Consider the following 21,190-nt stretch of genomic DNA (forward strand, 5'->3'; position numbering starts at 1 on the left):
TGATGAAACCATTGATTGGAACCAGGTAGAAAGAGGTTGTCTAGTAGAAAGAGATTGTCTAGTATTAAGCAAGAAATGGCTGTTTGAATAAATGTGCTGTAGTTATACAGTGTCTTGTTTTTTATATTTATTTATTTATTTATTTATTTATTTTATTTACAAACTTCTTCTTTTCTTAACAGCAGAGGCCAACATGTCCAAGACTTCTACTGTTGAATCCCATCCGATACATGCATCGGTGATCGACACACCATATTTCAATGCATCTTTACCCCCTTCGCTCGGGGGTGGTACATCTTGTCTTCCCTCGTTTAGGTTACTCTCTATCATCAACCCGCAAATATATTTGTTACCACTTGCGATTTGGTCAGCAACCACCTTGGCTACTTTTGGTTGATTTCTGTGGTCCTTGTTACTGTTGCCATGGGAACAATCAACCATAATACGAGGTCCTTTTTGAGTTTCTCCAACGAGATTTGCTTTTATCAACTGCTCTTGAGTTTTCTCAATCGACTCGGCATCGTAGTTGGTGCCTTGTTTACCTCCTCTTAATATAACAAAACAGTCTTTATTACCATCAGTCCCAACAATAGCCACCACTCCCGGCTTTGTTACCGATAAAAAATGATGTGGATGCGATGCAGCGCGCACTGCATCGATAGCAACGCCAAGGGTACCATCTGTTCCATTTTTGAAACCAACTGGGAATGAGAGACCTGAAGCCAACTCTCTATGCAATTGCGATTCCGTCGTTCTCGCTCCTACTGCTCCTATTGAGAAAAGATCAGATAAAAATTGCGGCGATATCGTGTCCAACATTTCTCCCGCAATCGGCAATTTTGATGTGATATCGACAAATAACTTTCTCGAGATTCTCAAACCTTTATTTATGTGGAAAGTGCCATTGATATCTGGGTCATTGATCAACCCTTTCCACCCAACGGTTGTTCTCGGTTTTTCCAAGTATGCTCGCATAACAATCAAGAGCTCATTTTTGTGCCTATTGGATTCTTCAAGCAATTTATTGGCGTACTCCAAAGCTGCCTTGGGGTCGTGAATCGAACAAGGCCCAATAACGACAATCAAACGATCCTCATTTCCGTCCAAAATCCTGCATGCTGCATCTCTTCCCTCCAATATGATTTTCTGTGATTCCGGCGGCAAAGGATACTCGTGCTGAAGTAAATCTGGTGGTGTTAATGGGTCATATCCCTGGACTTTATCATTTTCAAAGTAGAGTTAGGTTAGTATTATATATAGGCCCATGTGGCTTCAAAGAAAATTTTCATTTCCTTACATACTTCTCCAATCCTCCATCCGACTTCTGTCACCAACATTTTCATTCGTAATGAACATTTTACCACTACTTTTCACCAACTATAGATATGCTCGTCCCTATATGATAACCTTAAAAGAGGATAACAATCCAGTTGAACTAGCTCATCTCAACTGAAAATTTTTCAGCCATATTCATTTTGTATGCTGCAGCCGCACAAAAGGATCATGCACAATATGCAGGAATTGCACCAACGGTAATCGAATTTGCAATCAAAGCGATTGGTCAACAACACCATCGAGCAGAGTGAGATCCACCATCGAGCGCAGCGAGATGGTGTTGTAACAAGCTAGTGTGCTCCACTATTGAGCAGAGTGAGATCCACCATCGAGCGCAGCGAGATGGTGTTGTAACAAGCAAGTGTGCTCCACTATCGAGCAGAGTGAGATCCACTATCGAGCGCAGCGAGATGGTGTTGTAGCAAACTAGTGTCGGTGGAGGTATTGTGCCCCACTATCTCGCTCTGCTCGATAGTGGATTTGTAACAAGCTAGTCAGTGTCGGTGGAGGTAGTGTGCTCCACTATCTCGCTCTGCTCGATAGTAAAGTTGTAACAAACTAGTCAGTGTCGGTGGAGTTGTAGCAAGCTAGTCAGTGTCGGTGGAGTTGTAACAAGCTAGTCAGTGTCAGTGGAGGTATTGTGCTTCACTATTTCACTCTGCTTGATAGTGGAATTGTAACAAGTTAGTCAGTGTCGATGGAGTTGCAACAAGCTAGTCAGTGTCAGTGGAGGTATTGTGCTCCACTATTTCGCTCTGCTTGATGGTGAAGTTGTAACAGGTTAGTGTTGGTGGAGGTAGTGTGCTCGACTATCTCGCTCTGCTCGATAGTAAAGTTGTAGCAAGCTAGTCAGTGTCAGTGGAGGTAGTATGCTCCACTATCTCGCTCTGCTCGATGGTGGAGTTGTTTTTCCAAATATATAAATGTAGCCATTACGTTCTATTTCAGCCAAGTTGTTTTCATCGCACACTACAACCTTCTCATCATTGAAAAGCACCCATTTCCAATCCCCTTCTATAAATCTTCTCACAAATACAACATAGTGACCTGTATGTGGGGATGAGCCCTTATGACAGATGACTGATTTGAGTCGGTATAACGAGTCTGTGTCAGTATTGGTATCAATTTCCCTTTCTAAATCCTCAATTAGTGTTTTCTCCTCTTTCTTGACATCGATAACTGGTTTTACGTGTGCTGGCAAAACACCGTCATCGTTGGGGTTGGCAAATAGCCATTCTACAGCTGCATTAGGATCTCTACCATTTAAATGAAGGGCTTTCTCGCTTAATGCGCGTGAAAAGCCCATCGCAATAAGGTTCTCTAATACTTCTTCATCGTCCAGCTGTTGACCACCACTAGAAACCAATGGCTTATCAATCTCGGGTTCTTCCATGTGTGCAAAAATCCAGTTCATTGCTTCTTCGGCATTCTGGTTTCCTGTAGCGTACAACGCATTAATGCATCTAACCTGAGGAAATCCCATATCTTGCAACACATTCAATAACCCTTCGTTGGGTTCAAATCTAGTTTCTGTTTCTTCTTGGGTCTTGACAACATTTGCTTTTTCAATTTCATCGTCGTCAAATTTAGGAGCCCTAAACTTTGATAGATCCAATGAGTAAGGTATTTCTATTGGAACATCTACTTTAGTAGGCGTCCAATTGACCAACTTGATTCTTTGGACACTTATGATTAGGTTCTTTGGAAACGTTGCAAAACCGCCAGACTTAAAAGCTTGTCCGGGTTCAACCAGGCAGTTTTCACACTTGTATCCATCTATAGTCTCCTTCTCCGAGAGAAGTTCCAAACTTCTTTCTAAATTGGTTTTCTCATAAGCACTATCTTCCATGTTTACAGCATTTTTTTCTTCAATTGGCACGGATATATTGTCCAATAATTCACTTGTAATGGACCCATGCTTGCAATGGGCACAGATAACCTTGTTAGCAAAAAGAAATTTCAAGCTCCGGTTGAGTTTCATGCCAAATTGTTGATCTCCTTTTCCCAAGAAATATTGCAAAAATTCAAATGCATCTTGCTGTTTTTGTGTTTGGAATTCCTCATGGTTTTTAGCAACGAGTGTTTTGAAAGTTGAAGGTTTAATCCCCAATTGGTAATCTTCACCTTTTAGAGAGCCCGGGACAGAGTATCGACCACTATAGAGTCCATCGTAGAGTTTGATCAATTGAGTGGTCAAGTCTTGTGCAGGATCTGCTTCCAAATCAAATGTGAGGTTTTTGAAAAACTCTTGATATGCCTCCAAGTCGAACAATGCCTGTAATACAGAATTCATGTAACACGAATTACCCAAATTCTGAATTCCAGTAAACCCTCTTCCATAAACTGGTGCCAATTTCTCGCCAGCAACTCCTTCCAACTTGAAATCCCAATTCATATTTTGGTCTATATTCAATTCCACTAAAGACTTTTCCGTTTTTGTAGCAACGCTCAAGTCAATTCCAAACTTTTCAAGTTTAATAGCCAAGTCAGGAACTTTCACTTCATCGTTACACTGGTAGCAATACGCATCGCAGCTATCGGGATTGCTTGACAAAGACCCTAGTTTGAGTGCTACAGGGTGTGTTGGGTTATTTTCATAATGTGCCAATGCATGCCCGTTTCCTTCTAGTGAAGAACCAAATTGCTGTCTCCCGCAACCCAAAGCACCACAATGAAGACATATCCATAAATTCTCCTTCAAGCCGCACTTGCTGCACTTTGTCAAGTCTACTTTTTCGACAATATCTGGATGCAAATCAATCGAATGAGGACACGGCTCAATCTCCTGCTCCCATTGCTTAATTTCTTCAACTTTGCTAGACGAGTTTGCTTCCAAAATTTGATCAATGAGCCTTTGAAATTCGGCACTAATTTGTTCTCTACTATACAATTTGTCTTCCTTCACGTTGTAAATTCCTATACTTGTTACATAATATTCATCTTCCTTTACGTTTTTCACCTCCAATTTCTGTATTTTGCAGTTTTTCTCCCCCTTATCGTCATACAATAACTTGTTGACTTCCTCTTGAGGCTTGAGCGTCTTTTTGATGTTCAAATACAAGTAGTTTCCCGTTCTTTCATAGTTTTGTCTTGTAAAATTAAAATCCTTATTTCTCGAATATGCCTTATAAGTTTTCAAATCAATATCCAACCCTAGCTCGTTATTTTCCGCGGTATCATAGCAATACATGCAGTCATTCTTATAGATCTTGACACTCGGCAAAACAGACCCAGGAATCCCTGGAGGCAACTCTAAGCTCATTCTCTTTCTACACCACTTGTTTGGTATGCTTTATTTAAAACATTAGATATATTTCTAGCCATTGTTAAATTTCATTGAGCCTCTTTTTTTCCCACCTTCTTTTTTCCCAACTCATCTCGAAACAAAAGCCGCCGAAAGCCGCCTAAGGCTGAAAAATTTCATAGATTATCAGGATTAGGAACAGGAAAGGTATCATATACCTTTAATATATTTGCACGGGAGTGTTGTAACAAAAGGTAGTCGGTGTTGCTCGATAGTGAATTGGTTTACACGGATGATGGAAAAGGTTCAACAAATATTACGTCAGAAACAAGGTGGTGTTGACACAAGTTCTCAGGGGTTCAAATTGTGCGTTTACTTTGCTAATTGGTCTGTTTATGGCAAGAAACATTTTCCTTCACATATACCATATGAGTACTATACCCATATCTTTTATGCCTTTTTAAAGATCAACAGTGAGACTGGAGAGTTGTGTTTTACTGATGAATGGTGTGACTTGCAAATGCAAGAGGAATCTTTGATTCCCGGGGAAATTGTTCATGGCAATTTGGAGCTGCTTTATCAAATGAAACGGCTTAACCGACTGTTAAAAGTTATTATGTCAGTTGGAGGCTGGGGAGCATGCAGCCAATTTGAGGCAATAACTGATGACAAGGAGAAGTTACGTTGCTTTGTTGAAAGTGCAGCTACTCTTTTGCTCAAGTACAAATTCGATGGTATCGACATTGATTGGGAGTACCCCAATAATGACCAACAGGCAAGGGGATTGGTGGAAATCTTGGCCAAGTTAAGGCAGGCTTTGCCAAAACAGACCATCCTTACAGTTGCCGTTCCTGGAGGAGAAGAAAATGGGCGGTATTTGAAAATCAAAGAAATGGACCAATACTTGTCCTTTTGGAATTTGATGACATATGATTTTGCCGGACAATCGTGGTCTCAAAAGACTGGTTTCCATTCAAATTTATTTGGCAAGAATGGAGACAATGAACTTTGCGCTAGCCAAGTGGTGCAGAGCTATTTACAAAGAGGAGTTCCGGCGTGTAAGCTTGTTTTGGGAATGCCAATGTACGGACGTGTTTTTTGTGGGGTATCAAATTGTTTGATAGGCCAACCTTTTGCAAAGACAAGCAAGGAAGACATTATAAATTACAATAAAATATGCGAGTTCAAAGAGCATGGCTTTGATCCAAGAAAAGTAGCTGCTTTTAGCTACGATCCAGAAAAGAAGGAGTTTGTTACGTACGATAATGCACAAAGTGCAAAGATTAAAGCAAGTTATGTCAAGCTGAATGGTTTAGGCGGTGGAATGTGGTGGGAGTCATCAGGAGATCGAGAGATTAGCAAGAGAGGAACTTGCGAGTCTCTAGTTTTTAATTTTGCTGAGCAATTGGGTGGACGCTCAGCTTTAGACAATAGCAAAAACAAGTTGGACTAAACTGACACTATCGAGCAGAGCGAGGTAGTGGAGCAACAAGCTACTGCTCGATAGTGGAGCAACAAGCTACTGCTCGATAGTGGAGCAACACTCTGTAGCTTGTTACAACACTATCCAAAATAGAGAAAAGAAAGAGAGAGCACTAAATATTTTTCAAATTCCATCTAAATACCTTTCAGCTCCTTGACACTAAAAAACCTCCAAATAGTTTCTCAACAACTGCACGTAGTAGTAGCAGTAGTAGTAGTACTAGTAGTAGTACTAGTAGTACTAGTAATGGTGGTGGTTATTTTTTTTCCTTTTTTTTTCTTTTTTGGCTCAGAGAATTGAATCCATTCTCGCAAAAACACTCAATACTGCTGCCACCAACTCTAATTGCAACTTGGAAGCTGAAGATTCTTCAATTTCGGCACTAACTTGCTGTCCCAAATTCAATCCTACTCCCAAGGGACTTTGATGTGACAAGTTAAAGGGGTATTCGCTATAGTCGGCTAAAAGCTCATCTGCCCTTGCAAATGCTTGGTCTCTCTTGTCATAGTTCAACGACATCAACACGTTTTCCAACACATTAGCGGCATATGATCCACATACCAAAGATATAGTTCTTAAATACTTGAATGAAGTGTCTTTTGGGAACTGATCATTGGCAACTGCCTCAAGGTCAATGTTTCTCAGGACCAAAAAAGCCAAAATTCTATTTTTGACATACTCTTTAGACATTTTATCTGCAACTGGATGTGTTGCCATATCGAATAAGAAAAAGTTTTTCCTTTCTGTTCTTAAAATGCCCTTATCTACCAAACCTTTTGCTAATCTCTCTCGCACTTGCTTCAATTGGTAGTTTATTTTCATCAAATTCCATGTTTCTCCACTTAATAAGTCGATCCAATTGGTAACCGATAAGTAGGACTCGTCACTCTTCATGATTTTCAAAGCTTCGTCTAAAAGAACTTCACCCGTGGGTTCGGTGTCTATAACTTCCACTAGCCTATCGCTCAATTCAAACCTTCCCATTGCCGGGTCATTGACCAATGTGATTTTATTGCGAAATGCCAACTCCAACAATATACAACCCCTCAAGGCATAAGAGATGTTATCATTCCAAAAGGACAAATACCCTTCCTTATCTTTCAACCCCATGAGAAGGACCTCCTCCATTAGCGTTAACAATGGCGCTTTAACGACACTGCGATCTTGAATATCGCGGTCATCGTAGCCTATTTTGTGATCGACATTTGCTGGCGATATATCGCTGCTGCCTTCGTCAAATGAGTTGGAGGTGCTTGCTTTGGACGATGACTGTTTATTAGCACCTCGACGTCTTTGCAATCCTGATGACGACATTGAGCATACAACAAGACCCCCTTTTCTACTATAACAATCTCCTTATCCCAATGGTCAATTGAAATTAATTATTTTTTTCCTTGGTTTTTTTCGCTGGTGGAAAAGCCAGCGAGAAAATGAAACAATGAAAAATGTTTGGTACGACACTATCGACACTATCGAGCGAAGCGAGATAGTGAAGCACACTAGCTCTGAACACTATCGACACTATCGAGCGAAGAGAGATAGTGGAGCATACTAGCTCTGAACACTAGCTCTTAATATAATCGAGCGAAGCGAGATAGTGGAGCACACTAGTTCTTTACACTAGCTCCTAACACTAGCTCTTAACACTAGCTCCTAACACTAGCTCCCAACACTAGCCACCACCGACAGTCAACTCTCCCGAGTGTAGAGTGTAGTGAGCAGAGTGTAATGAGTAGAGACTAAGTGGTGGGCTATAAATGTAGAGACTAAGTGGTGGGCTATAAATGTAGAGACTAAGTGGTGGGCTATAAATGTAGAGACTAAGTGGTGGGCTATAAATGTAGAGACTAAGTGGTGGGCTATAAATGTAGAGACTAAGTGGTGGGCTATAAATGTAGAGACTAAGTGGTGGGCTATAAATGTCTATGCTTCTGAAACAATTGCAAAAGACAGTTGTAGAAGATTGTAGAGAAAGACAAATGTAGAGAATGGCTATGGTGGAAGATTGTAGAAAGACAAATGTAGAGAATGGCTATGGTGGAAGATTGTAGAGAAAGACAAATGTAGAGAACGGCTATGGTGGAAGATTGTAGAGAACGGCTATGGTAGAAGATTGAAGAAAGACTCTGGTAGAGTGTAATGATTAGAGAGCAAGTGGTGGGCTATAACTGCACGGATTTGATTGCATCCTACAATTCTAGACATATTCCAAGAGTGAGATAGTGTCGATAGTGTCAGTGGCCGCTAGTCAGTGTTGCTTAACAGTGCTGTTCCACTATCGAGCGAAGCGAGATATGGGAGGTGAGCAGAGTAGCTCCACTATCTCGCTCTGCTCGATATGGGAGGTAAGCAGAGTAGCTCCACTATCTCGCTCTGCTCGATACGGGAGGTAAGCAGAGTAGCTCCACTATCTCGCTCTGCTCGATATGGGAGGTGAGCAGAGTGGCTCCACTATCTCGCTCTGCTCGATATGGGAGGTGAGCAGAGTAGCTCCACTATCTCGCTCTGCTCGATAGTGGATGTAGCAGAGTGGCTCCACTATCTCGCTCTGCTCGATATGGGAGGTGAGCAGAGTGGCTCCACTATCTCGCTCTGCTCGATAGTGGATGTAGCAGAGTGGCTCCACTATCTCGCTCTGCTCGATATGGGAGGTGAGCAGAGTGGCTCCACTATCTCGCTCTGCTCGATAGTGGATGTAGCAGAGTGGCCATTGTTTTACCTCGCACTTTGAGCTTTGATACTACAAGTTATATATGCGCATTTTCAAAGCTTAAACGATAGTAAGAGAATAGGCTAATTGACCAATCTGATAGGCTAATAGACCTCTCTGAGCTAGTTAAAATAGGCCAATAGACCAATCTGAGCTAGCTACAGTAAGCACAAGTTAATCTGAGCTAGCTAAGCACAAGTTAATCTGAGCTAAATTCAATTCAATGAGTAAAATACCATTTGACGATTTGCAATAATTTTCCATATTGATATTGAGCTGATTTCGTTTTAGATGGTCGAACAAGCTTCGATTCCAACGCAAAACAAGGTTTTAACCGGTGCCCCGTCTATCAAGATGGTGCGACAACTTTCTAATTCGAATAACAGTGACGATGAAGGTATTACGGAGCCCCTGGCCATCATCTCCAAAAAGCAGCAAGACTTTATTTCCTTCCCTTTGATTGCCGATCCAGAAGTACCCAATAACAAATCATTTTCTGGTTTGATATCTAAAACGCTTCGTAAAGTGACGAATAATGCTACTAAATTGGTTGAAAACTATTCCGGCACCCTGCATGATTTGCTGACGCCAAAACACATTGAAAGCAGTGAATCCATAACCTCAATCGCCCATGGCGATCAACATCTAACCTCAATCGCCCATGGCAATCAACATCTAAGCTCGGTCGGCTCCCGTCCAGTAGCCAATGAGACTGACTCGCGTATACTACCCCTGTCAATCGCTCATATAGACAAAAGCGATGAAAACTTTTTACAAGATCCAGTTTCAAATATTCAAACAGACAAGGATGTTACAATTAATCAGCGGCATATGGTCAACGATGCTACAGCTAATCAGCGGCAAATGGTCAACGATGCTACAATTAATCAACGGCAAATGGTCAACGAGGCTACAATTAATCAACGGCAAATGGCCAAGGAAGAACAAAGTCGGCCAAAGGCACAACCATCACAAGCTCAAAGTCTCTCCCAACTTGCAAAATTGACTCAAAAGAGTGGATTACATCATATTCCCGAAAGTATTCAGCTGCTGCTGTCTTTAAGTACCACCAATAAGGTTCATAAAGTGTCAAAAGAGGTAAGTGGCTCAAAAGTGACTTCAGATAACAAAAGTTTGAGGCTATCTAATTTGCAATTCCCCAAATCGCAGTCAATTAATCCAAGTGCAACAAGCTCAGTTGTTAATATAAATGCCCTGGCGACTGTTGATGTTCCTGAACTGTCTGCCAGTAACAACACTAGCATTAGTAGCAGTAAGAATCGCGATCAGGGTCGAGCGCAGCAAGACTTGGATCTGAAGACCAAAAAGCCAAGTCTAAAGAAAAAGATTTCAACAATGTTTAACAATTTACCAAACGATATTGAATTCTCTGAGGATTCAGCTTCAGATCTGGATACCATGGATGATATTGTAGAAAATGAACTCCCTGTGGTGGTCCAGAAAGGTGCTAGTGCCACTACTGCTAGTGCTACTACTGCTAGTGCTACTACTACTACTACTACTGCTGCTGCTGCTGCTACTGCCACAGCTACAGCTACAACTACAGCTACAGCTACTATTGCTCCTAATTCATCAAATGGAACTACTACTCCACCTTCAAAAACAAACACTAAAACTCAGTTTCAGTACGATTTCGGTTCACGATATAGTGGATCCATTGCAAAGTCCTCCCCAGTTAAAGCAGAGATCAAGAACAAGGCAACATTTACAACAAAAACTGTAGGACAATCACCAACTTTATCCTCATTTCAAGCACTTCAAGAAAAAAATCACAATGCATCTAAAAAGAAATCCTCGAATTTCTCGTCAATCATACTCGATAATGCTAAAACAATAATTAATCAAAACATAGGTGCTGTCGCATCTTCTACTTCATCGATAGTTGGTAAAAAAAAGAAAAAAAAGCCAAAAAGAGTCTCAGAAAACCCATTGAAAAATGGAGGTATTCCCAGAAAGTATTGGATGAATGATGATTTTGTGGTTGACTGTTTAAATTGTTTCAAGCCATTTACAGCTTTCAGGAGGAAACACCATTGCAGATTTTGTGGCCAGATTTTTTGCTCGGATTGTATGCTATTTGTCTCATATACACAGCACAGAGATGAGAGGAACAATATTACTCAAAACAAGAAGCCCTACAATGATAAACTTCGTGTTTGCAAGCCATGCTACAGCGATGTTATTATATATCTAAGTGATGCTTCATCGGGGTCTGAAACAGAGGAAGAGGGTGAACTAGCAACTGAGGAGCTTCAAACCCCAGAAAAGAAAAGCGGCGATCATTTAATTCCTAACAACCCTTTGATGAGAGTTCGATCTTTATCATTAAGTTCATTGTATCGAGGGAGTTTGCAAGGAGATGACATCAATAAAAGTGGTCTGCAAAATGGTGCCAGTAACGAGACGTCTTCAATGAAGGATGGAAGCTCTCCCTGGCATGGTCATTTCATTTATCCCGATGAGTCGATAAAGTCTAATCCAAAACAAGCACCACGTATGGCTATTCCAACTACTCGTGCCGGAGAGTCGGTTGAGATACCTATAGTGAGGAATTCATTCACGAACTCAAGTATTTTACGAAATTTTAATAAAAATTCCACATCGAATTACAAAATAGAAGCGTTATCGTCAAGAAACACAACTCAGCATCCTCATATGAATTTGGTAACACCGGCTACCCAGCACCTGCTTCTTCAGCGCCAATACCATTCCCACCAATATCCGCATGCTTCATTTGAAACACCAGTTTCAAGCAAGACATGGCTAAAAGCAGCTCAAGGAACAAATAATACAGGTATTTTTATGAGCCGCAGTTTTGATAATGCCAGTACTCTCTATAGCAATTTTATTACTCGGAAGCCTTCGTTCAAACAGAAGTTGCATTCCGAAACAAGGAATCCCGATGCAATGAATTGCTCGTATGAAGAGAATGACGGACATCATACTGACACTGAAAGCACAGATAGTGCTAGCGAGGAGGAGTTGAATGGCATTGAAAATGGATTGAGTGAAACAAATAGTGAAGAGGAAGACAATAATGCAATGTCGTTATATGCCTCTCTTAATGACCTGTACAAGTATGGTTCAACTCCATTAGCACAAAACAACTATATATATGGTAGCTCAACCACATCGGTACCTACATTGGGAGAGTTCCCGGCATTAAAGAGCTTTTTGGGAGATAAATTAGAATTGAATCAACCTGTTTCCAACAATGCTAACACGCCAAATGTATTGTTTGCCGATACACAAAGACGGCCTGAAAATATTCGTTCTCGAGCAAGAGCAAATGCATCTCTTCAACGTATGAAATCAAGAAGGCAGAGTAGGGCGACTAGAAATGTTCTGATTTTAACGCATAATAACATTCGTTTACCAAGCATGGAATCTCCAAATCATCGAAGCCATTTCACATCACAGCTAGTACCTGTATCATCATCTTCTTCACCTCCCCAGCCACCGGCTTTACTGCCACCTCAACCACCACCACAACCACCACCACCACCACTAACAACATTTGCATTACCAGAAAACACAATTCGTTCAAATCTTACTAGCACAATTAGTCATGCAGATACATACTCAGACTCAAATAGCAGTTTATCAAATCAGAATGGAACTGAGATATCGCAAATAGAGACTGGAATGTCTACTAGTACTGTTTTGGAGCCACGTAGTAACAACATCGATTATTTCACGTATGATAGCAGTCAGAGTCCAGTAAGAGAAGGAATGAATTTAGAAAGTAACTTTAGCAAGTTTGATAGACCTGAACTATACAAAAAGCATTTGAAGGATGTATTGAAGCAATCGTTAGACGACTGTGATGTTATTGATCATCAAGATAAATGGATGTCAGTTCTCAATAGGGTATTGAGCAATGTGAATTTAATAAAGTTAACTGATACCCTTGATATTCGTCAGTATGTTAAAATTAAACGTATTTTGGGTGGAAAGATTGAACAAACGAGTATTATTGAAGGATTATTTATGACCAAGGATGTTGACTCGAAGCGAATGTCCACTGTAATAGAAAATCCACGTATTGCTTTGCTTATGTTTCCTGTGGAATATTTGAAGCAAAGAGAGCAATTTATAAGCTTACGGATTATTCATGCACAGCAATCAGTCTATATTACCAATTTGGTTTCTAGAATTATCTCTTTGGAGCCCGATATTATTGTTGTGGGAGATACCGTTTGCGGATTAGCAGAGAAATTGTTGGAAGAAGCAGGTATTACTGCGATTTCTAATGTTAAGCCACAAGTGATTGAGCGCATATCACGATACACTAATGCGGATATTTTCCAATCTGTTAATGATCTTTTTTTCAAAAAGGGGAATTTGGGCCGCTGTGCAAAGTTTGAAGTGAAGCGGTACAAATACCAAAACATTGTAAAGACATTTACCTTTTTCAGTGGAACTAATATTCAGCTGGGATTTTCCATTTGCTTGCGAGGCGGAGACGAAGAATTATTAGGCAGCATCAAATACACCGCGGAAACATTAACACCAGGCTACTTAAATGCTCGATATGAAAAGAGTTTTTTTGGCAATATGCTCTTATGTTTTGATTTTGATAATTTGAATAAATGTGAAAACTTGGTGATGGTCAACGATATATTAGATGAGTTGCAAAATAGCGAATATTGGGGCAAGATTGAGCCTGGTTTGGACAGTGGGGAGGAAGTCATAAAGTACATTGATTTATTCAATACGAGGAAACTTTCTTTGTCCCCGTGTGTCCAATTTTCACTACCAACGCCCTTGGTAAATTTAGTGGTATCATATCGCAACTACTTTCAATCTTTTGTCCGGGACAAATCTTTGCAAGAACTTGCTGATGTGGGCACTGTTGATTCTAGTATAATGGAAAATCTAAACATAACCGTTACTAGTGCCGATCTACCTAGGAAAGATAAAGACTTGCTCGAGATATTAAAGTGCACAAGTGCGCACCAATTAAAGCTTGCACTAACTGAGCTTCAAACTCGAGCTCGTATTTGGTCAAATTGCGTAAAGTATACTTCGTATCAACTTATTCCGATTTTCCATCGCAACATTTACTTTTTGCATTCTACAATTTCCATAAAGCATGCGACGCCATGTTCAGGTCCAAATATTGTAGTTGTTGATTATTACACCGATAATGATAAATGTTTAGGATTGTTTCTTGACCAAACGATTAATGATAGCTCCAGGGTTTGTGATGAGTGTGGGGAATTGCTTTTTGATCATTACAAAACTTATGTGCATGGGAATGCAAAGATAGATTTTATTACGGAAGAGTATGATATTAAGTTAAGTGACAATGGCGATGGCAATGGTATTACTACTCAAGGGAAGAATCAAAGAATTATGTGGAGTTATTGTAAAGAGTGCAATTATGTCACACCAATTATGGCAATGAGTGACGAGACTTATTACCTTTCCATTGGCAAATTTTTCGAATTGAACTTTTATGGACAAAATGTCAAGGGAGGTTGTGAGCATGATTATTTCAAGAATTATGTAAAATGTTTTGGATTCAATGATTTGATAATCCGGATAGAATATTCAAAAATTGACAATTATGAAATTGTTGTTCCAAAGAAGCAACTCCAGTTTATTGTTGATATTGATATAAAACTTAAATTGGAAGCATTCAAATCTATAAAAAGTAAAGCCCAAGCATTTTTTGACTCTATTTTAAACCGTTTAAATAGAGTCAAGTTGGACACTTTTGTCAAAGCCGAAGATGGCACAAAAGAGATTTCAGAGTTGAAGAAGAAAGTATCAATTGATTCTCAAATGATTTACAACAAGTTGCAACAAAAGTACGAAGATATAAGTGTCACTAGTTTTCTCGAGTTGAACAGCATTTATAGAGATTTGCAAAAGTTGGGTGTCATTTGGGATAATGAGTTTAATGACTTTGAAAAGAAGTATTTACCGAATGAAAGTGAAGTTAATAAAATCACCCAATTTCATTTGAGGAAGTTTTTGATGGACAAGCACAGCGATAAAGCAGTGGATGAGACCGAGCTACCGAAAGGTGATGGTGATGACAAGCGATTGGAAAAAGTAGATTTTCAACAACCTGCCAAGGATACAGCAACTCCAAACCATTCTAGTCTACCGGTTTCTGAACAAGCAATACCAAGAAGTCAAACCTCCGCCAACGCCGCCACCACTATAACGTTAGAGAAGTCTAAAACTTTGAAAGACGATGATGAAAGTGGTGGAAAAATGAATTGGAATGGAAACAGAAACGAATTGGATTCTACTAGACTACTACCTGAATTTGTTCCTCGCAAGCCGAAGGAAGTACAGGATGATAGAAGACCTTCAGATCCAAATCTTGAATTTAAAATGTTTCCTGCTAATTCATTATATGGGCAAACTTCTAATATATCTGAAAGGATTAGTAAATGGGAACAAACTGCCTCAGAGACCTCAACAATGAAACCGAATGAAATTGATTTGACCCGTATGGCTTCTGATAGCTCACTAAACACTGTTATCCCGTCGCAAAATAAAGTTATACACTTGGCCAATTTCTTTGACAAGATGTATTATGATCAAATCTCTCTTGAGTTTTCGAAACAGAGAGAATTTGAAATGAAAAAGAGAAGCCGCATAAAAGCTCAACCTATTTTGGATAGTAAACCTATTGTGAAAATATATAACAAAATCGAAGATGTTGTTGGAGATTCTGAGCTAGACGAAAAGAAAAAGAATACTGAATCCGAATCCGAAGCCAAATCCAAATCTAAACAAGATGACGGAAAGGATAAAGAAGAGCAACCTTCACAACCTAAGCAAGTCGATATACCTGAAAAGCAGTCCTTGTTAAAATCGTTAACCAATTTTTGGGCAGATAGATCTGCCACCTTGTGGGAGCCATTGGCGTATCCATTAGAAAGTCACGAGCATACGTTTGCAGATAGTGATGTTATTGTTAGAGAAGATGAGCCAAGTTCATTGGTAGCTTTTTGCTTGAGCTCCAATGATTATACGCAAAAAATGAAAAGTTTATACGAGCAAGGTGAGGTTGACCCAAGTGAGCTGAAGGATGATTTACGTCCAAAGAAACTGACAATTATTGATTACTCTAAAAGCCAAGAGCCGCAGAGTGAAGTAGTAGTTGCAGCTGATGGGAACCACCTTGGATCTTCTCAGCACCAACACTCTATTGAAGAACAAAATGAAGAAGGTCTAGAAGACAATGATAACCGAGATGTTAATGTAGAAACCAGTAGTAAAGAAAACCTGAGTGATAATTTGAACAGATACAAGGATTTTGGATTTGGGTTAAACTCAAATGACAAAAAGAAGCATATTCAATTTGCAAAGATTGAGAAAAAATTCAAGCAAAAGAATCCTCAAACTTTTGGTAAGGAAAGCCATTTGGAAGCAGTTTTGAACAAAAAGGAGTCGAACCATTTAAAGTACCAGTTCAGTGATGGAAACACCAACTTATCATGTAAAATATTCTACAGTGAACAGTTTCAAGCGTTGAGAAGATTATGTGGAGTACAAGATAGCTTTATCCAAAGTTTGAGTCGTTGTGTCAAATGGCAATCCAATGGCGGGAAAAGTGGATCGAGTTTCTTAAAGACCTTGGACAATCGGTATATTGTGAAGGAGTTGAGTAAATCTGAGCTTGAGTCATTTGTTTCCATTGCTCCTTTTTACTTCAAATATATTGGGCAATCGATGTTTTACACTTTAACCACGGCGATTGCAAAAATATTTGGATTTTACCAAGTTGAAATCAAAAACAATACAACCGGTAAATTATTCAAGATGGATTTTTTGATTATGGAGAATTTGTTTTATAATCACAAAACAACTAGAATATTTGATTTGAAAGGATCAATGAGAAATAGACATGTTCAACAAACGGGTAAAGAAAATGAAGTTTTATTGGATGAGAATATGATTGAGTATATTTATGAATCGCCAGTGTTTGTTAAGGAGCAACTGAAAAAGTTATTAAGAGGCTGTTTATTCAATGACACTAGTTTCCTTTCAGCGATGGATGTAATGGATTATAGTTTAGTGATTGGGATTGACGATACTACAAAAAAGCTTTATATTGGTATAATTGATTGGTTAAGAACATTTACATGGGATAAAAAAGTTGAAAATTGGGTCAAAGGAAACAATTTGATTGGTGGTGGTAAGAAGGGTAAGGACCCAACTATTGTTACTCCCAAACAGTACAGAATTAGGTTTAGAGAGGCCATGGAGAGATATATTTTGGAAGTGCCTGATATTTGGTATGAGGGGAGTAAGTAAGTAAGCAAGCGACACTAGGGAGCGAAGCGAGCTAGTGGAGCAACATTTGGCAGTAAAGGAAAGCAAGCGACTCTAGGGAGCCAAGCGAGCTAGTGGAGCAACATTTGGCAGTAAAGGAAAGCAAACAAACGTTACATGAATGCGGAAGAATTAGGATAGTACTGAATATCGAAGAAGTAGAATAGTACTGAACATTGACTAGAGATGTCTTTCTCAACCTCTGAGTTACAACGGTCCCACTGCTTAATAGTAGTAGCAATGAATTTTCAACATTGTCAAATTAATGTTGAAGAATGATGGGTGTAACTTTATCAAGAACGCAAAAATGTCTTTTGTCGCTGCGACACCGACATTATCGAACGACATTAGTGAACGACACTATTGAGCGACACTATTGAGCGACACCGTGTGGCTTATAGCTTATACTGCTTTTTCGCCCGTTTCGGAGTTTGGTTTGGATCTTGTATATTAAATTCTATTTCTAGACTACAATTTATTAGATTTCAATTCTACTCCAATCTAGGTGGTTATTCTGCTCGATAGTGTAACACACGCGTTTCGTTTCTGTTGTAGCAATATAATATTCTCAAAATGACGCGTAAAAGTAAACCTACGTGTAGTAGTGTACTTTGTGTCAAATAGCTTTTTTAGAAAATCATGCCTTATCATTTTGGAGCCGTTTCTATAAAGAAATAGCCGCTGTGTTCTTTTTTTGTCACAAAAATAAAAACGAAAACACTATTTCTTAATTGCATTGTGAAATATTGAGCCACTTGATTGAATGAGGATGTTGGTTAGACTCAAAAGTTGAAGTTTTTCAAATCGTTAAAATGGCTTGATGAGCTCAAGTCAAGAGAACAAAAACGATTTGAAAATAGATAAGGTTGTAAATGTTTCAAACGTGTGTGAAGAGCCACACCCTGTCTCTTTGCTAAAGTTGTTGAATTAGAAACATTAGTTGGTTGTAGTTGAAGATTATGAGCCTTTGTAGATAGTGAAACGATGATTGAACGAGAAATAAGTTTAAAAAAAAAAAAAAAAAAATTTATATATGGAATAATATTAAATAATAAATAATTTATATATGGAATAATTTAAAATCTCTGTTGTATAAAATAATATTCAGAGAATTTTGATTTGAGAGGTGTACGCCTAATTTATCTGCCCACTTGATAATGAGCAGATAAATTATGAAAATAATGAAATTACAAAGAGCTTCTATTATAACAAGTTACACGATTTTTTTTTCTCAGATACCACTTGCTCTGATTAAAGCATATGTAGTTGGCTTCAACTAGTAAACTTGTGTAGGAATAAATCAATAAAATCCTTTAATCACTTGTAAGCAAACTAAACCACAAGTCACCTTAATCGCCAACTAAACCACAAGTCACCTTGATCGCAAACTAAACCACAAGTCACCTAATCGCAAACTATAATACACTATACATTAATCATAATAAAGATTAATATTGTATTTCCTTCTTTTTGTCTGTCTGTACATTTTTTATGTCTGTGATATTGACTGTCCCCTATTTTTTACGCGCGCCATAGACTTAATTTATACATTAAGCAGAATAATAGTGCACCTTTGATTCAGCCTTACGAGATTCCCAAATAAAAAATACAATTTGTATTTTTTGCACGACCTATACCACACACACTCACTCACACATACACACTGACACTCAAACTGACACACACACACACACAATCCGCCCGACACTTTTCCAACTAGAAGCAAATTTATATAGCCAAGTTTGTCGGCTCTACTCAACGAGGTTATATTAAGGACATTTTATCTGAAAGCAAGGCTTCTAATTGGTCAGACTTGCTATACGTTTAAGGAAAAAGAATTGTCCAATTCTCTTTCCCCTCAAGCCTTATAGCCTTATAGCCTCATAGCCTCATAGCCTCATAGCCTCATAGCCTCATAGCCTTATAGCCCTCGAGCCCTCAATTCGTGCCACCTATCTTGCTTACGTGCCACCTGATTTGCTTACGTGCCACTCCAATTCCCCTACGTGCCACTCCAATTCGCCTACGTGCCATTCCAATTCGCCTACGTGCCACTCCAATTCGCTTAGGTGCCACTCCAATTCGCTTAGGTGCCACTCCAATTCACCTACCAGCCGTTCGCCCTAGAATCTCGAGCCACAAGTTAGTAAACTATATATCACTGATAAAAGGATAGTCATAGAATTATAGAGACAAGACATTGGTTACAGAGCAATGGCATTCAGACTAAGTTTCAACACTATATCGTTCATATTGATATTGGTATCGTTTGTGTTCCTATTGCTATCTGTTATAAGTTCACCAGTTGTTACACAACTCAATGTAGGAAAAACTGCATCTCATACTTATGGAGTATTTGGGTATTGTTGGGATAATAACTCGCAGTGCTCTTCTGCTACGTATCCCCTACAGCTAAGCACAATTAGCGACTCAAGTACAAATTGGAAAATGAGCTCGGGATCAAGAGATATTTTGGCAAAGATTTTCATTATTACACCTATTGCCCTAGGTTTCAATTTCATCTTGTTGATGCTCATTATAGTGTCCCATTTCACCTCAAGAGGTATTGTATTGGTGGGTATTGGTATTAATATCATATCTGCAATATTGACTATAATCAGCTGTGTAGTTACTGTTTTGGCTTTTTACCCAAACTTAGCTTGGACTGGCTGGATTTTGATAGGATCTGCTGCTGCTAATTTAGTATCGTTTATTTTCCTAATACTCACCTTAACTATTATGGGTAATGACCTGGATGAAGACGAGGACTTTGATGAAGACGAGGCCGGATTTGGGAAATTCAGCAATTATAACAAATTGGATGATAAATTTAACCACATACAAACTTCAACTTCCAAAAATCCAAATAGTTCAAGCTCGATCGAGAATGATTATGAATACAAACCATATGGTGGTGGTGGTGGTGGGGGTGGAGTCAATAATGGAAACGGCTTTACTTCTAACCGTAACCCCAATCCTATCTCTGCTCCTAACAGTGAAAAGGTTTATGGCAAAACTAACACTTTTACATCAAATCCAACAGCTTACACCAACTACTCAACTTCAAATCCAAATATCAGTAATAATATGCAACCACAAGGTATAAGAAAAGCTAATGGTTCGTTCCATAGCAATTCTTCGTCATACTATGTTCAACCGCAATCTGTTCATGATTTCACCCAGGGGCAGACCGGTAGTCCTTCATTAGGTGGCAGTAGTTCTAATGTTGGCTATAAACCAGTTGGTTCCAGTTCCAGTACTCCAGGTTCTAATCTTTCTAATAACCCAGCAACAGCACCACAGCCGCCAGCAACTACAACTACAACTACAACTCCTTATCCGGCCATTGGTGATACTCCCCAAATGGAAACAAATACAGCATTTTCAAGGAGTGTGTTTGAACATCATCCGCAAGTTGAAGGCCATAAACCATTCACAGAGTTGGAAGACGATTTCGACGACGAGGAAGACTTGAATGCAGGTAGAAATAATGTCGCCGGTACTGGGAATGATTCAGATGAGGATTCAGATTTTACCAGTGTTTCTCAAAGAGCACCTAATCCTCAATATAACTACAACAGTGGATATGGTCAAGGAAGTTACTACCAGCAACAATATTCCAACATCCAACAATACCAACATATGAATCAAGTGCAACCACAAATGCTTCCACAAACGCAATTACAGCCCCATTTCCAACTCCAGCAATCATACAATAATGGTTCTAATGGTTATTTTGCACAAAATCAACCTCCAATACCACAACAACAAGTTGCGCAAATGTCTCACGCATCTCAACAAAGACCAACCATATCTGAAAACGCCTTGAATAGCAATCCAGACTTTAATTTCCAAAGAGGCACTCTACTACAACAAAAGAGAAGAGTAGCGCCCGGATTTGTCCCCGTTGCTGCTAGGTATAATGGTAATGCTGCTAAACCAGGAATGGGTGCAAATAATACTAATGCTCAAGCAAGCTCATTAATGGGGAGAAACGGTGGACCATACGGAGTGGCAAGGTGAGACTGAGAGGGTAAGAGAAAGAGAAAGAGAAAAGAGAGAAACATAGAGCCACTTTTAAAAAATTTCTTTTATT

General features: G+C 39.3%; 6 protein-coding genes across 6 annotated transcripts; 3 read left to right on the plus strand and 3 right to left on the minus strand. All coding sequences in view use genetic code 12, as the record gives it.

Moving 5' to 3' along the window:
• Positions 1-156: 156 nt before the first annotated feature.
• Positions 157-1,337, minus strand: ARO3 (3-deoxy-7-phosphoheptulonate synthase; the record flags this gene model as incomplete). The annotated part of the gene is made up of 2 exons (XM_049324077.1): positions 157-1,212; positions 1,302-1,337. 2 exons carry the CDS (start codon positions 1,335-1,337, stop codon positions 157-159), a joined length of 1,092 nt encoding a protein of 363 aa, XP_049180156.1.
• An 875-nt stretch (positions 1,338-2,212) lies between these two features.
• KGF56_002809 (ubiquitin-specific protease) lies at positions 2,213-4,597 on the minus strand (the record flags this gene model as incomplete). Its single annotated transcript, XM_049324078.1, has 1 exon — positions 2,213-4,597. One exon carries the CDS (start codon positions 4,595-4,597, stop codon positions 2,213-2,215), a length of 2,385 nt encoding a protein of 794 aa, XP_049180157.1.
• A 274-nt stretch (positions 4,598-4,871) lies between these two features.
• Positions 4,872-6,032, plus strand: CHT4 (putative chitinase; the record flags this gene model as incomplete). Its single annotated transcript, XM_049324079.1, has 1 exon — positions 4,872-6,032. One exon carries the CDS (start codon positions 4,872-4,874, stop codon positions 6,030-6,032), a length of 1,161 nt encoding a protein of 386 aa, XP_049180158.1.
• A 318-nt stretch (positions 6,033-6,350) lies between these two features.
• KGF56_002811 (uncharacterized protein) lies at positions 6,351-7,376 on the minus strand (the record flags this gene model as incomplete). The annotated part of the gene is made up of 1 exon (XM_049324080.1): positions 6,351-7,376. One exon carries the CDS (start codon positions 7,374-7,376, stop codon positions 6,351-6,353), a length of 1,026 nt encoding a protein of 341 aa, XP_049180159.1.
• A 1,687-nt stretch (positions 7,377-9,063) lies between these two features.
• FAB1 (1-phosphatidylinositol-3-phosphate 5-kinase) lies at positions 9,064-17,076 on the plus strand (the record flags this gene model as incomplete). Its single annotated transcript, XM_049324081.1, has 1 exon — positions 9,064-17,076. The coding sequence occupies one exon, from the start codon at positions 9,064-9,066 to the stop codon at positions 17,074-17,076; it is 8,013 nt and encodes a 2,670-aa protein (XP_049180160.1).
• Positions 17,077-19,308: 2,232 nt separating this feature from the next.
• Positions 19,309-21,117, plus strand: SRD1 (Srd1p; the record flags this gene model as incomplete). Its single annotated transcript, XM_049324082.1, has 1 exon — positions 19,309-21,117. One exon carries the CDS (start codon positions 19,309-19,311, stop codon positions 21,115-21,117), a length of 1,809 nt encoding a protein of 602 aa, XP_049180161.1.
• Positions 21,118-21,190: the final 73 nt, after the last annotated feature.

This window comes from Candida oxycetoniae (assembly GCF_023343755.2).
Source record: "Candida oxycetoniae strain CBS 10844 chromosome Unknown scaffold27, whole genome shotgun sequence".
In the NCBI taxonomy this organism is placed as follows: domain Eukaryota; kingdom Fungi; phylum Ascomycota; class Pichiomycetes; order Serinales; family Debaryomycetaceae; genus Lodderomyces; species Lodderomyces oxycetoniae.